Source organism: Eptesicus fuscus, chromosome 10 (assembly GCF_027574615.1).
Source record: "Eptesicus fuscus isolate TK198812 chromosome 10, DD_ASM_mEF_20220401, whole genome shotgun sequence".
Taxonomy (NCBI): domain Eukaryota; kingdom Metazoa; phylum Chordata; class Mammalia; order Chiroptera; family Vespertilionidae; genus Eptesicus; species Eptesicus fuscus.
The window spans coordinates 67079637-67095790 of record NC_072482.1 but is presented as its reverse complement, the minus strand read 5'-3'; the positions used below and the strand labels follow the sequence as shown (position 1 = coordinate 67095790).

Sequence of the window (16154 nt, the reverse complement as noted above, 5' to 3'; positions counted from 1 at the left end):
GTTTTATTCATTTGTGGATTTAATATTAGTTTAATACTCTGGCATGTGTGTGTGTATATGTGCATTATTATGAGCTTCATATTTTTATGAGGATTCAGAGTTCCCTAGATTTTAACAGTATATTTAAATATTGGCTTCCAATGGCACTTCTTTTGCATCCTAGGGGTTTGTAATAATCTTAGGTCAGCTTTTGAAAATAATTTCTGTGCTTATGGCTCTTGTACCATCCTATCTAATAAAAGAGTAATATGCAAATTAACCATCACTCCATCACAAAGATGGCAGCACCCATAGCCACAAGATGGCGGCGCCCAGTCCCCTCAGCCTCACCCCTGGAGTGTCCGGGCTTGTTGGCCTGGCCGGGGTTCACGGGGACCAAGCAGCAAGGCTGGATCCGCCCCCAGGCCCAGCAGACAGAGCCTGGACAGCAGGGCTTGGGGGCTTCCTTAGCATGGAGGCGGTGGCAGGGAAGTCCCAAGCTCAGCAGACAGAGCCTGGACAACAGGGCATAGGGGCTTCCTTAGTGTGTCAGTGTCGACGAAAACCCCAGGTCTGGCAGACAGAGCACACTGCAGGGCATTGGGGCTTTGTTCGCATGGTGGCGGCAGACAGAGAGTGGACAGCAGGGCATGGGGGCTTCATCTCCATGGCTGCAGTGAAGCCCTCAGGCTCCGCAGAGAGCAGAGAACCATGGGGAGTGGGCCTGAGCCATCAGTGGGACATCCCCTGAGAGCTCCTGGATTGGAAAGGGTGGAGGTTGGGCTGAGGGACCCCCGTGCACTGGGCCTCTAGTATAGGATATATAAATTCACACATTATACAAGTGATTCTGACTTTCTCCTATGTTTTTCAATCCTAATTCCTGGGCTCACTTTAAGTCTCCTCAGTCTGGTAGGCCACTCTTTAAGCCCCACCCCAATGAATTCTGCAGCCCATCAAGTCTCCTAGCTAGGACCCTGACTTCGCAGTTCATGAAACCATCTGTCATATCACAGATGGATATTAGAACCCATTTCCAATTCTCTAGGGCCTCCTTGGGAGGCCAAACCCTTGTGGGCTGCTGTTCCATTTCTTCATGCTTATTGTTTGGATTCGATTCCTCTCACCATTTCTAGCTCCTGGGAATTCCTTTTTGTTATTTGGCTATATTTTATTCTGTATTTCTAGGTACTAGTAATTGTAGAAAGAGTGATATATGTATCAACTCAGTGATATATGTATCAACTTAGTTGGCCTCATTTGGGACATTTTATAAATTTTTTAAAAATAATTCTTTTAATGTAAAAAACCAGGAGTAGTTTGAACCATTAGGATGATATAAATGAGTGAGTAGAGTAATTTGCATTGGGTTGTTAAGAGAGTTCATTTATGAAGTTACTAAATTATTGGCTTCACTTTTGAAAAACCACAAATTGCTGTGCTTTGACCTTTTGTTCATGTAAGAAAAATAAATTAGTTTAATATAAAAAAAAAAAGATCCTGACAGCTTGGCTTGCATCTCAGAGTATAAGACAGCAGCATGGAAAAATTAGCTCCCCATATGTGTACTGATAACTTTCCCACAACTGTGGACATCAGATGCTCATTTCTCAGTCCTTTTTCATCTCTTCCTTCCTCTGTTCTTTCCTTTCTTCCACAAATAGTTACTGAGGACACAGAGTTAGTTATGTTATCTGTAGTATTGATGAATTGTTCTTTTGCCTACGGCCTCTCATCTGGGAGTTCCACTTCAATCATCCAGTGACCCTGCAATGCAAGAAATTGCCCAGACTAAAAACAACTTCTGAGAATAACTCAAGATCTTCATAACTCATTCATTCTCTACTTTCATTTTATAAGCCACTCACTTATTACTATTCATGATACCTATTTCTCTGCCTCCATATATACTTATATGCCCTTTTCCCATGTGGCAATTAAATCAAATGGGTATGTACTGCCCTCCATCAAGGAGTACACATAGGCCTCACTTCCAGTCCATGGTCTCTAAGTGGAGTCCTCCTTTCAACCCTAGGACTGCTTCAGAACTGGAGGAAGCTAAGAGGTAAATGGTAATGGAAACTTTAGTGTTGAGGTGGAGCCTGTTGGATAAGCTCACTTTTAACTCTAGTGAAGTAAAAAGCCAAAGCTTCTAATTCTATTCAAACCTTGAAGAATTTAAGCTCCAAATGGGTGAGTTGTGACCTAGTCTTTGTGGAAGTCTATAGCCAATAGGTTACTATAAGATAAAATGATTTACAAGCCATATCGAGTTCCCTCAGAACATGATTTTTTAGATTTTTCTGAGTGGCACTTGGGATATCTCTGTGATTTGAACAGTGAGGTATTTCTGGACTCATCATTACAGAGAAAATAAGGCATATTGCATGAGGTGCAAGTAAGAGCTATGACTTCCCTAAGCTCTGATGATCTTACTGGTTTCTCCAGGGTCACTCATTAGTTTAGGTAATTACAATGAGACCACCTTCTCATTAAAAAGAATATTCTTTTTCCCTAACAAGAACTTTAAAAATCTGAAAATACTTAAAATTTTAAGATATACTAGAGAATATAAAATATATGGTAGACAGCTGAAAAATGGAAAAGTATCTATACAAGTATTTTCTATTCTGATAAATGTAAAGAAAGATTTTGAGCCTATATTTCTGTTGCAAGTGGGAAATGGTCAGCCACAGCTGCTTCTTCCTGCCTCAGGACCTTTGCATGAGCTGCCTAAAGTCCTCTTCCCTCTGATGCGCACATGGTTCATGTCTTTACACAGCTCAGGTCTCAGCTTAAGTGTCATCTTTTCAGAGATGCTTCCCTGCCCGTCCAGTGCTTCCCCTGGCCACCTGATGTACAGTATACTTCTCCTTATCCTTAACACTTGATTCTTTTAATGGCCCTCTACCTAATCTACAACACCATGGGGTATTTTTTAAAAATTATTTGCCCCTTTAATATCTCTTTTCCTCCCTCACTCTACATATGAATGCATATGCCTGGTAATATTTGCTAGATACCAGACATTGTGCATCTTACCTTGTTGAGTACTCATATTTTGTATTTCTAAAAATATTCTTGAGCTAGTTCTTGGAGGAGATGAAGTTACTTCAAAATAATTTGGTCCTTTTGCATCTTACTTTTGGCTTTGCTAGACAAGACCAGAGTCACATTTAGTCTAGGGCTGATTTTTCCTGGCTATTGAGACAAGACCCTTTAAGGACTTTAGCCAATTCCTTGTGAAACAGGAGCTTTTCCATTCTGCCTATTGGAAATAGCTACTATTCTCAACTCTCTGTGTTCTCCAGGCATGATTCCCTCAAATCCTTTTGGTTGGTTGGTTCCCCAGCCTTAGGCAATTTTATCACATGCGTGGGCTCTGTACTATTCAACTGAATACTTTAGGGAGAAGCACTGTAGTCTGTTCACTCTTTGCAGCTCTCCTCACTCCAGTATTTTGCCTTGTGAACTCTGGCCAACCTTGATTTCTGCTGACTCCAGCTCCATCCACTTGACTCAGTGAATCCACTGGACTGTGTCTGAGGCATTTCTTCCCAGTACTTCTCCCCGTGCTGTGCCGTGATTTGGAAACATCTAAGCAGTAAGCGCAAAAAATTGTAGGGCTCGCTTAACAGAGATCACTGTCCTTCATTGCCTGATAGAAAGTGTCTTGAGAGACATTGTTTTATGTATTTTGTCCAGTGTTTTAGTTGTTTCATACTGAAGAATATATTTGGTACTTGTTACTCTGTCTTGGCTGAAAGTAGAAATCCAACTTATGAATTTAAATGAGAGTAGAGACATTTCTTGTCTTATTCATTAATGCATTCTCAGAACCTGAAAGTTGTTGGCCCTAAGTAGGATATCAGTGAATATTTGTTAAGTGAAAGAATGCAAAAGATTAGAATCCATTAATATTGCATTATTATTTAATTTTGAATCATTAAAGAACAAATCCAGATTTGTTCTTTATTGACTAAAAATGTACTCTAAATGAATTACATGCAATGTAAAATTAAAAGTACCATACATACATATAGTATTTTTGTATTCATTTTTTATATTATTAGAATAATTTAATAAGTCCCAGATACAACTCAACTCATTACTTTATCAAGAAGAACAACTCAATCCTAAAGCATACATAAGTGCACATGTCCGATTCTAATGCAAAGCTTCAATTATTGTTCCACAATTCAAATAACTGCAGGATAAACTGTAAATCTGTTTTTAATTAATAGTATTTGTTAGGCTATCAGTGCTACTGTCAAGTTTTGGGGGCGTTTTATAGTTTTTTATGCTTCTTATGTAGTTATCTACTCTTGAGGGGAGAAAAGTAAAATGGTCCAAATGTATAAACCATGTAAAAATAGCTTTCAGGAAGAATAACTTTTTATTTAAAAAAATACAATAGCTCTTAATTTCTATTATGGATATTTTAGAACCAAACAAAATTTATTTAAATCACCTTCATCTCATCTAACATGTCAGAAGTTCACAAGTACTCTTGAATTCCAGAGAAAACTTCCCAGCACATTATAGCTAGTGCTATGCTGCTAAATGTTTAACAACTGACTCTCCTACAAAATGAAAGGAACAGAACAATAAAGCCTTGATCTGTAGTGTTTGCTCATTGTTATAGGTTGAATTGCCCCTCTGAAAAGATACGTTGAATTCCTAATCCTCAGCACCTCAGAAGGTGGCCTTATTTGGAAATGGAATTGTTACAAGTGTAGTTAGTTAAGATGAAGTCAGACTGGAGTAAGCAGGCCTTTAATCCAACACGATTGATATCCTAACCAGTGGAGAAGAGGCATAGGCACAGACACACGGCAGGGAACCCAATGTGACAACAGGGGCAGGAACTGGACTGGTGCAGCTGCATGCTACAGAGGGCCATGGGTTGGTGGCCACCAGCAGAAGCTCAGAAAAGCAAGGGATTCTCCCTGAAGTCTCAGAGACAGCATGGCCCTGCTGACAGCCGGATCTCAGACTTTTAGCCTCCAGAACTAGAAGAGAATACATCTCTGTTGTTTTAAGCCACCTGGATTGTGGTGCTTTGTTATGGAATCTGATGTACCCACAAAGTAAGTACTCTCGTTATGGCCAGTTTCAGTGTATCCACATGATGTGACAATGCATAGCTGGGAAAAGATACTAACAGTTTTGCCAGCTGATATGAGCCTCCTCCTGCATACACTGATTATAGTATTCTACATGAATTTTTGAACAAAAATTAGTTGACAGAGTTTTTATCCATTAATTAATTCATCTAACAAATATATAATGAGCAACTACCATGAGCCAAGAACTGTTAGAAGTTCTAGTGTTATAAAAGTGAACAAAAATGATAAGAATCAGTTTATTGGAACTTTCATTTTACTGAAAGACAGGAAACATATTTTTAAATATGTTTTATTGATTTTTGAGAGAGAGAGGAAGGGAGAGGGGTAGATAGAAACATCGATGAGAGAGGAACATCATCTATTGGCTGCCTCCTGCATGCCCCTTACTGGGGTTGAGCCTGCAACCTGGGCATGTGCCCTGACCGGGAATCAAACTAGCGACCTCTTGGTTCTTGGATAAGCACTCAACTGCTGAGCCACACGGACTAGGCCAGAAAACATATTTATATGGATTATCAGAGAGTGATACGTTTTAAGGAGAAAAAAAAAGGTGTAGAGAATAGGGATAGAGAGAAGGGACACAATTTTAAATTTACAAAAGTACCTACTGAGAATGTGATATTTCAGCAGACATGAAGGGAGTGAAAGAATGAGCCATGTAAAATACCCAAGTGAAGAGAATTCCAGGTGTAGAGAACAGCCAGTGCAAAGAGCCTAGGGCCAGGGCACGTATCCCTGGCTCAGGGAGGAATAGTGAGCTGGCCGGTGTGGCTGGAGCAGAGCAAAGAATAGAAGAGCAGAGATGAGAGAGGCAGTGGGGATTGGAGAGTGCAGGCCTTTTTAAAGCCCACTGAAGGGCTTTGGTGAAGTGGAAAGGCATTAGTGGGTTTCAAGCAGAGGCTTGCAAGGATCTGATTTATGCTTTAATCAGAATCACTCTGGCTCCTTATTGCATTCTTTTTCTAATGGGCCTCTTGCTTCCCTTCAGTTGGTCCTTAACAATTATCTGGTATAATGCATTTAGATGGCATAGGGACCTGAAAAGTAAAGGTTCTAAGGCAGTAAAACCATCATGGTTTTAAAGCAAAGTGTAAAGAATGGCAATTTACATTTGTAAAATTTTGCACTAAGGAATGAAGCTGCCACAGCCTCCCAACAAAATAAAAGTCTCTACTTGGTAGTCATGGCTCCATTTATCAAAAGCATTAAGATGGGGTTTCTGAGGGGTCCTTTTCTGAACTGTTGTAATAGTCTTGTCTTTACCAATTCCTAAGACACAAAGGCTAGAGAGACCTTCTAGAACAGGGCTTCTCAAACTCTCTCTCTTCTTTTTCTTCTTTTCCAAAAAATTCCCAATCTAGTGTGAAATTGTATTTTGGTAAAATACAATAAAGATAAAGTACTGATCAAATATAGCATAGGGACATGCAGAATACAAGCCCAAAGTTGTATTATTAGATAGAACATAAATCTTATTTCAGTAAATATAATGGAAAGAAAACAAAGGACAAAAGAATTACAAAAACTATACCCATTGTTTATTGAAAGTATATGCATAGGTGATAGGCAGAGAAAATTCATATTATATACATAAATTTTAGATGTTCTATAATTTTAAATAAGCTAAAAAGTTATAAATGAAGTAGGTGTTCCCTATGTTAAATGCCTATATACATATTTTGCACAAACATCATGGGTATCAATATCTACATGTTGTAAATAAATATGAATTTATTAAATTATCTAATCTTGGTTGGATTAACAATGATATTTTCATAGGGTTATGCATATGTAAACTACTTTTGTTATTTTATTTTCATAGCATTCCTCATAGAATAACCAGCCTCACAGAAGTCTGTGGATAAAAATGAAAGCAGAGATTTCATAAAATTTCAGCAAGTATGGGGCATTCATTTTAAATTTTGAGCCCAAGTAAAGTAAGTGATGCTGCATTTTCAAAAGTCACCTCCAATATTTTATCAGTAGCCAGTTCCAATAATTTATGGCATGGGTTTTAGTTCAATTTAAATGATCTTTTTTATTGTTGACAGTATTACAGATGCCCCTCATCCTCTCCCCTTGCCCCCAGGGTGCATTAATTTCTTATATGATAATTTTTAAATTGAATAATAAATTGAATAACATTCCATCTGCTATGGACTGAATTGTGTCCTACATCCTAATTCATATGTTGAAGTCCCAACCTCCAATGTGGCTATTTGGAGATAAGACCTTTGAATAAGGTAATTAAGCTTAAATGAAGTTATAAGGTGGGACCCTAATCCAATAGGATTAATGTCCTTATAAGAAAAAAAAGCAAGAGAGAGTTTGTTCCCTCTCTCACACACTGTGTGTGGAGGTGGGGTGGGGGTGGAGTGGGCACCAGGAATGCCATGTAAGGACATGTCTGCAAGCCAGGAAGAGAGCACTCACCAAAAGCAATCAGTTGGGAGCCTGCCTGATCTTGGACATTTTCCAGAGCTGTGAGAAAATAAATTTCTCTTGTTAAAGCCACCAGTCGAGAGCATTTTGTTATGGCAGCCCAAGGAGACTAAGGCAGTCAAATTCATAAAGTGTTTGCTGCCAACACTTTGCAGATGATAATACCAAGATATGATAACAATCTATAAAAAAACTTGTTTTTCAGATTTTCTACCTTTTAATGTTGCCCTTTGATATCAGCTTCTATTTGTAAAAGATGGGATTCTTGCTTTTCATGGAAATATAAAGATCATTAAATATATCCCTCTTCTATCTCCCTCTTTACCTATGTAACTGCAACTCATCCTTTAAGCCTCATCTTCGATGTCACTTCTCCTTGGAGAGGATCTCCGTTGACATGAGACCTTGCCCCTTTTCTGTGCTCCTGTAACCTGTCTTTCTTTCCTTTCAGTCTTTGCAACTCTCTGTGGCTACTGTGTATTGAGTGGCCAGACATTCCACCTCTGTAATAGTCTTGATGATAGGGGCTTTGCCTGTACATTTTAGCAATGTATTTGCAGTAAGCAAAATGCCTAACTCATGCAAGATTCTTAGTTAATAAAGATTGAGTGAATAAAGCCAGTCTGAGTTATTATTGAAAAAGCTGCCATTCCCTCCATAAAATTTCCCACAATTGACATTGCCTGACTTAGATTACATTATGCTACATTTCTTCAACCTTTGTAAATATGATTAGCACTTACAGAATGTGTGCTTCATTACAGAAGTTTTCAAAAATATTCTTTTTATTAAGCTTTTCTTTTCCTCCTAGTTATATGGTAATCCTAGAATACTTTAAAAGTATTATAGTTTCATTATCAGGTAAACACAATTACTTAATCTTATAACATAAATCAAATTGCTTTACTCCCTCAATTGTAATTATTTTAATTGAATGTAAATGTGTTTTTATAAAATGTTTATGAACAATTTTTAAATGAATACTGTTGTATTTCTGTTTCTTACTATTGATTTGCTTACTAAATTACTTTAACTGATATGATACAAAAGTAGGACTCATGCAGCTCCTGTCAAGTTGTAATTTGTAGCATTAGAAATAATGATTTCCTATTGTTAATATCAGAATTTATTAAGTAGGAGAAATATTATTATTCATGTTTGGATTGTGACATTTTTCAGAGACTAGGACAATGATTTCATGGGAAAGGAAGAACAGCCTTGTGAAAGAGTTGCTCCATATAAATGTTGAGTAAGAGGATAGGCAATAAACGTTCTTGTAGTTTTGTGAGGAATACTTAGGACATGCAGCTTTCTGGTAACTGTTCACCCCGTTCATCCATATTATGCAGTTTTATTCCAGACCTCAGAAAAGAAAAGGAACTAATAATTGGGAAACAGATGGAACAGCAGAAGCTGTGAGAGGCTATGAATGGGCCTCCTAGAGAGTTCAGCACTGCCCGCAGCTGGTCAGCACCCAGCACAGCAGGATTCACTCCACATGCAGGGCCAGCAGGTGCCTGCAGGTCATCTCTGGTCAAGCACAGTTTATTCCACTGTCATCGTCACCAATAAAAGAAAAATCCTACACCAGGTATCAGGCAAGCTGCTGGCTCTCTCTTTACAAGTGTGTTTCACAGGGAGTTTACAAACCAATATCCTCGTTAAAAAAATCCCAGTAAAACTAAACTGAGAGAATCCTTCAAAAGTTTCTGCACATACATATGACAAATGGTAGGTAAACAAAAGAATTTAAATTTATAAAACCCAGGAGTTGTTTTATGGACATTTCTCAGCAATTTTTTATTTGTTAGCATTTCCTAACACCTCAATCGTGGTAGATTTAAGATCTCATAGAAAACTTGAGTAATTAACACTTCAAAAGATATTCACCATATAAGTATATGTGTTGACTATATATATATATATATATATATATATATATATATATATTAAATATTCACCAACTAATCCTAGTTGAATATTTTCTCTGTTACATCTGGTTCTACTTGATTGTATGTCCTCTCAGATTTAACACCAACTCTAATTTTGGGAAAGAGTCATCTACAGTGAGGAGGAAGGGTTTTGACCAATGGCAAAGGGGACTTGGGGTCCCACCCCACTAAACCATATGACTTTTATTATAATTACCTATATTCGTAAATGAAGGTTTACTCCTGTGATGTGCTCCTCTCTGCGGATGGACAAAAAAAAAAAAACAGAAAGTCACACTTATCTTGCTTCTAGCGCTCACATGTGATACATGCTTTTATAAACTGAGAATAGATTTTTTAAAACGAAATGGATATAAACATTTTAAAAGTCTCATTTCATACCCTTTAAAAATTGTGGGTTTATCGTTCAGACTACGAACACACACATCTCATATAATATTAAACCTTGGGGAGAAACACATTTCAAGCCCAAACTTTGTGTCAAAAAGTAATTCTTTCTTCAAGTTATGTCACCTTGGTTTTAAATATATACTCACAGGCAGAATTCTTGAAAGCCTAACTGGTTTTATTTTTACCCTTCTTTTCAGCATGACATGAACTGTAGCTCAGGGCTTCAAATTGCTGTAGATGTAGTTATGATATAAATGTGAATAAATCTGAATAATTAAACTACTTCGAAGTTTTCTAAGCACACTGAGTATGTAAAAAGATAAATGAGTTCGTCTTTTTTTCCTTTGATCAATTTGAGGGGCCATGATATTCTGTGATGGTGAGTAGAGAAGAACTTGTCAGAAAAATACTCAAGTCATTTACCACAAGGGAACAGAGAGAGTGGCCTTGTTAAAATAGGTTCACAACACCTAGAGGACTTCCTGTAGTCCTTAGGCTAACATTCCTAGGTTAGAATTTATGACTGCACCCGCATCTCCTGCACTGTTCTCTCTAGGTTCCAGCCTTATTGACTTTAGTAAATCCCTCGAACTGAGCCATGCTCTTTCCTCTGTATTAGATAATCTACCAGGAACCTTCTAGAACCCCCTCTTCACTGGACTAATCCTTTGAATCTCAGGTCAGAAATCACTTTCTTAGGAAATCCATTTCTAATTACTCCACTCCCACCCACATACATACATACATACATACATACATACACACCAGACTAAGTTAAGTCCCCAAGCCCCTTCTCCCTATAGTACTGGTCACTTCTCCTTTCCCTACATAACATTTATAATTCTTGTTTAGTGTGTGTTTTCCCCACAAGTCTGTAACAGTAGGAGCAAAAGACAGCATGTCTATTCTCAATTGAATTCTGAGCCTAGCAGAGCACCTGGCACATAGTGGGCATTATGTGTATTCTGAAGAAAGAAAAGACAGAAGGAAGGAAGGAAGGAAGGAAGGAAGGAAGGAAGGAAGGAAGGAAGGAAGGAAGGAAGGAAGGAAGGAAGAAGGAAGGGAGGGAGGGAAGAAGGAATAGTGGATACATTTCCGCTTTCTTCGAGCATTTACTTTCAAAAACATGTCATTGTAAATTCTTTCTCTGTCCCTTTGAGATACAAAATTTCTCTCAGCTTTTTGCAAGTTTTATAACAGAGAAATTTCCTTTTCAGTATTTCCTTTCACTAGGCTGAGGAGATATTATTCAGAGAAGTCTAGAACCCATCTGGGAGCCATCCCTATAAAATGTAATCACCAAAAATGATAGCCAACATCTATTCCCCAGTTTCTGTGGGAAGGTGGTGACCTAACTTAGATAAGTCGCAATTACCAAATACAGATGGCTAATCACATTGACCAAGCTCCCCTCATAATCCCCATGACATTCTCACTAGCTCATCCCAGCACTTGAAAGCCCTCCCACATTTTGTTCTAGCAGATTGAGTTCAGAGTTTTGGCCTATGGGAATAGACTTGAATAAAGTCTTCTTTGCCTATTTCACTCTGTTCAGTGCATTTTTTCTTTGACCCCTCTTGGAAAGGGACCATGACCACTCACATGAGGGTTGGCCTGGCTTCTATATACACTTGAATTAAATTGGAGTTACATTATTCATGGCAGATGTGACCATTCTAGAAGGTGAACAAATAAAAATTCAAACCCATTAAATAAAATATCAGTGAATTCCCATTTAATGAACAGGAGGAATAATTTATTTTGAGGAGATTGCTTTTTTTATTATTGCTATTACTTTGAAATAGCACCAGGAGGGGAAAAGCATCTGGTCATTTCTAAGCAATGCAAATTTAAACAATGTCTAGGAGCAAAATCTGTGGTTGTCATGTTTCTGAGCTAAATCGATATTCTACCTCATGTAATGCAGCTAATATAATGGTGTGGATGGCAACCTTGAAACCTTGCTGAGTCTTATTTCCTGGTGGTCTGGCTAGGAACTGGTGGGCTTCGTGATCTAGTGGCAAAGAGCACTGGGCTTAGAGCCAGACTACCTGGCTAGTAGCCCGGTTTCACCTCGATCTCAGAACATCTCCTGACTCAGTAAACGTGAGTGGCATAGCATCTGATGACTAGCATATGCTCAATAAATGTTAGTTCTTATAATTGTTACTATCAGCATCTTCATCATCACTTTCACTATTTTGAAAATTAAACAGGATTATTATGATTTCACAACTGTGTGCTCTCTGCCAAATAAATGTCATTGATGGGTAGCGATGCTGGCTTAAACTAGACTCTAGCCTTGCTGAATTGTCTAAGCTCTATTTGTGAGATGTTTATCTTTCTCTTTCCCCACCCCAACCCCTGATTTCTTTTAGTGATGGATGGGCAGATAGAGATGAAGTCATTGAAGGTTATGAGGTGGAAGCCAACGGGGGAATCACGATAAAGCTGCAGTCTCCAGAGGTCAGGTCGTTTGATGATTATTTCCTGAAACTAAGGCTGGACACTAATACGAGGAATCCTTGGTTCCCTGAGTTCTGGCAACACCGGTTCCAGTGCCGCCTACCAGGACACCTTCTGGAAAATCCCAACTTTAAGAAAATCTGCACAGGTAACTCACGTTCACAAAATCACAACTTAGAGGTGTGGTCGTCTCTTATGACCCCATTACAGCTTGTTGAATGAGTTAGAATGTGCTAAGGATGGAGATGCAAAGACTAAATTACCATATTAATTTATAAAATAGCTGGAGTGAGGAGAGTGTGTATGTGTTGCCCCAGAGATTCATGTTTCTATATTCTGGAAAGAACTGCTTTGGTCTCTAGTGGAACAAATGATAAGAAGAAGTAACATCAGTAAAGAAAAAGCAAACTGAGAATTTAGGTATTCCAAGGGAAAGAAATTTTATAGCAGGCATGCTTAGGGGGTGCTAGCCACAGATATATATAAGCAGCATTGGTTTGATCCTTTTTTTCTTCTTTATGACTTGCTTCAATATACAAGTCAGGAGAAGATGAAGTAGTGTCACCCAGGGCCACACCACCAGCATGGGTGTATGTGGTCATAGGTGGCAAGAAACTCTGCACCCTCATTTGTAAACTGGTGACAATACCAATCGGAGCTTCTTGTGCCTTGCTTACAGGCACATTGTTCTAGGTCTTTCAGGGGCTAGCTGCACTCCACATGATGTCTTCTTCATCCCTGACCTCCCCCCAAAACTACTGTAATTTATATGTCTTAACATGGTAACTTTTATGAGTATTATCGTTACTGCATAGAGACATTGTTGTCCCCTGTCCATGCTGCAAAGATAGATTATCCTTGGTCTACCTTGGGGCCATTCAAAGCCAGTTGTCTATGCTAGGTTGATAACATACCATGATGTACAGCCATGGCAAAATTTATATTGTAGCATAGTTGTATAACATGTATTTCCTTTCACTAGGCTGAGGAGATATTATTCAGAGAAGTCTAGAACCCATCTATACATACAACACTCAGCCATAACAATGTATACAGGAGAGAGAGAGAGAGAGAGAGAGAGAGAGAGAACGACTCCAGACCCTAGACATGTGTTTTGGCTTGCTTTCTGGGCAAGTCAAAACACATTATACACATGATATAGAGATAAATCACAACCAAAGACAGTGAGTGAGATTTTATAAGAAGATGGCTAATTACATGAAATATTTCTAGTTTTAATAATATTCACACTTTGACATTAGAAATTTTTTAAAATACCAATCTATTTAACTTCAGTGATATATGTCTGACTTGCTGAGGTTCAGCAGAGTTCACTGAGAAATTGTCTGCTGTGCATGTATTTTCCGTCAATCACAGTTATTAGAACTTCCTAAGTGTGGCTTCTTGGGAGGCTCAGAGCCAGGAGTGGGGAAGAGAGATGCCGAACAGCTAACCCACTTTCACATATGAATCTCAACTGACTTCTCCTTTCTCTCAACTAATAGGCCAACAGAAATGAAAAACTCTAATGGACCAATAAACTACCTAGTGCCTTCACCTTATTTGCAAAATAAAGACATTGAGGGCAGATTTGGAAACAATTTCCTTAGGAGCATGTAGCTAATTGCAGCGATGGAATTCAAACGCATACCTCCTAAATACCCCAATGCTTGATTTAGTATTTAGTAATATATAATTTTTATTGCTCTCTAATTTTTCCCTAATGAATTTTGTTTTCAATCTTAAACTGTGAGATCTTTAAAGATCGATAGCACTTGCAAACCTCATAGAATCCTGTACAACATTGATTGGAATCTCAGTCATTTCTTAGTAGCCAACTAATGAGTTAATTTATATTCTCTCAGTGTAGGAAGGCAATGAGTTACTTAAAAAACAACAAAAGTTAAGGACTCTTGTTTTTAAAATAAAATATTTTTCACTAATTCACCATAATTTATTGAGTACCTAATATGTACAAGGATTTATTCTAGGAAACAGCAGAAAACAAAGCAAAAAAAGTGAAATCAATAATCTTACATTTAAGACTGGGAAATAAATAGTAAACAAAAATAAATTTAAATATATACATTCTCATTTGATCCAAAGAGCACTGGAGAAGTAAAGAATGAGGATTGGAAGTCTAGATAGGAAGATTGCAATAGAGAATGACCATAAAATGTCTCCCTGAGAAGGTGACATTTGATTGCAGATGTGGAGACTGTGAGGGAGTGAGCCATGTGAACAGTGGGGAAGGGCATCCCACGTCAAGGGCATAGAGAATAAAAAGAAGCACCAGCATGGCAGTGTGGATGGCAACCTTGAAACCTTGGTTGCCATCCACAAGGGCATAGAGAATAAAAAGAAGCACCAGCATGGCTGGCTTATCGGAAGAGCAGTAATGAGCCCAGGCAGGTTGGAGCCAGTGAGTAGATAGAGTAGGAGGTAAATCAGAGAGGTACATGAGGGTACAGATCCTGCAGGATTTAACTGGATTTTGGGAGGATTTTGGCTTTGTTCTGAGTGAGGTGGAAATCATTGGAAGTTTAAGCACAGCAGAGACATAGTTGCCTGCTTATTCTGAAGAAAAAAAATCACTCTTTCTGTAGTTTTTAAACTTTAACAGAGGAGGAAAGGCAGAAGGAAGCAGCACATTGAGAAAGCCACTATAATAAGGCAGGTAAGAGTGGGGCCATCAAGTGTGATGGAGAGAGGTGGTTGAATTCTGAGCACATTTTGAACAAAAGCTGAGGGGATTTGCTGACAGAATTGTCAAGAATGAGTCTGGTCTACCCGGCCAGTGTTGCTTAGTGGTTGAGCATTGGCCCAGGAATCAGGAGGTCATGGTCCAATTCCTGGTCAGGGCATATGCCCGGGTTGTGGGCTCAATCCCAGGGTGGGGTGTTCAAGAGGCAGCCGATCAATGATTCTCTATCGTCATTGATGTCATTGATGTTTCTGTCTCTCGCTCCCTCTCCCTTCCTCTCTGAAACCAATATATATATATGAAGGACTCTAGTCTGAAACAACCAAGATGGTGTCACCATTTGCTGAGATGGGGAAGACTCCAAGAAAAGCAGGTGGGGGAAGAATCAGGAGCTAGATTTTGGACAAGTCTAATATGCCTACGAGTGAGGCCCCTTTGCCATTGTGGTTCATTAGAAAAATTCAGAATAGTACCTATTAAACATGCTTGTATGTCTTTATGTGAGGATTACCAAGAAAAATATTTTGTGACCTGAGCTCTCAAAGAAAAGTGAGAACTCTCTGACCATGTACAATACTACTGCATGTCATTGCACATGCAAATGTCAAGGTTAAAGTCTAATGTCATGCAAAGTCTTGGTTAATGTTCACAGCAGCAATTAACAATCTGAAAATTTATTAGTTGCTCTTGTATATTATGCTTGACATTCAAAGCTATTTTTAAGATCTTATGTGACTACAACCCTTAATAAGCATGTTTATGTTTGCATTTCATCCTGAAGTCAAGTTCAGCAATTCTTTCTCTTTATTCTTAATTCTAAGGAAGGCAGATGTTTTATTTAACTTTTTCTATTTGGAACTAATTCATCAAACTTATTAATATATTCTGCTGCAGAAATTCTAGAATTTTATCTTTAGCAGTGTTTGTCTATTCTATATTTATGTGTATACTTTCATGTTCTTCGGTGTTAATCTCAGTAGTTCTGTAAAATTAGCTTCCATGTTATTGAAGAACAATATAAACTTTAACTATATGTATCATTCTTACCTAGTTGAGATCCTTGAGTATCAAATATATTTCATAGTATTCAAA

At 38.3% G+C, this 16154-nt stretch overlaps 1 protein-coding gene across 1 annotated transcript in view; it reads left to right on the top strand.

The window, feature by feature from the left end:
* The window catches only part of GRM1 (glutamate metabotropic receptor 1), a 307099-nt gene that overhangs the window by 211391 nt on the left and 79554 nt on the right, over positions 1 to 16154 (top strand). Inside the window, exon 3 of the mRNA XM_028140654.2 lies at positions 12271 to 12506. Within this exon, the coding sequence (XP_027996455.1) occupies positions 12271 to 12506 (236 nt within the window). The remainder of the gene's footprint in view (positions 1 to 12270; positions 12507 to 16154) is intronic.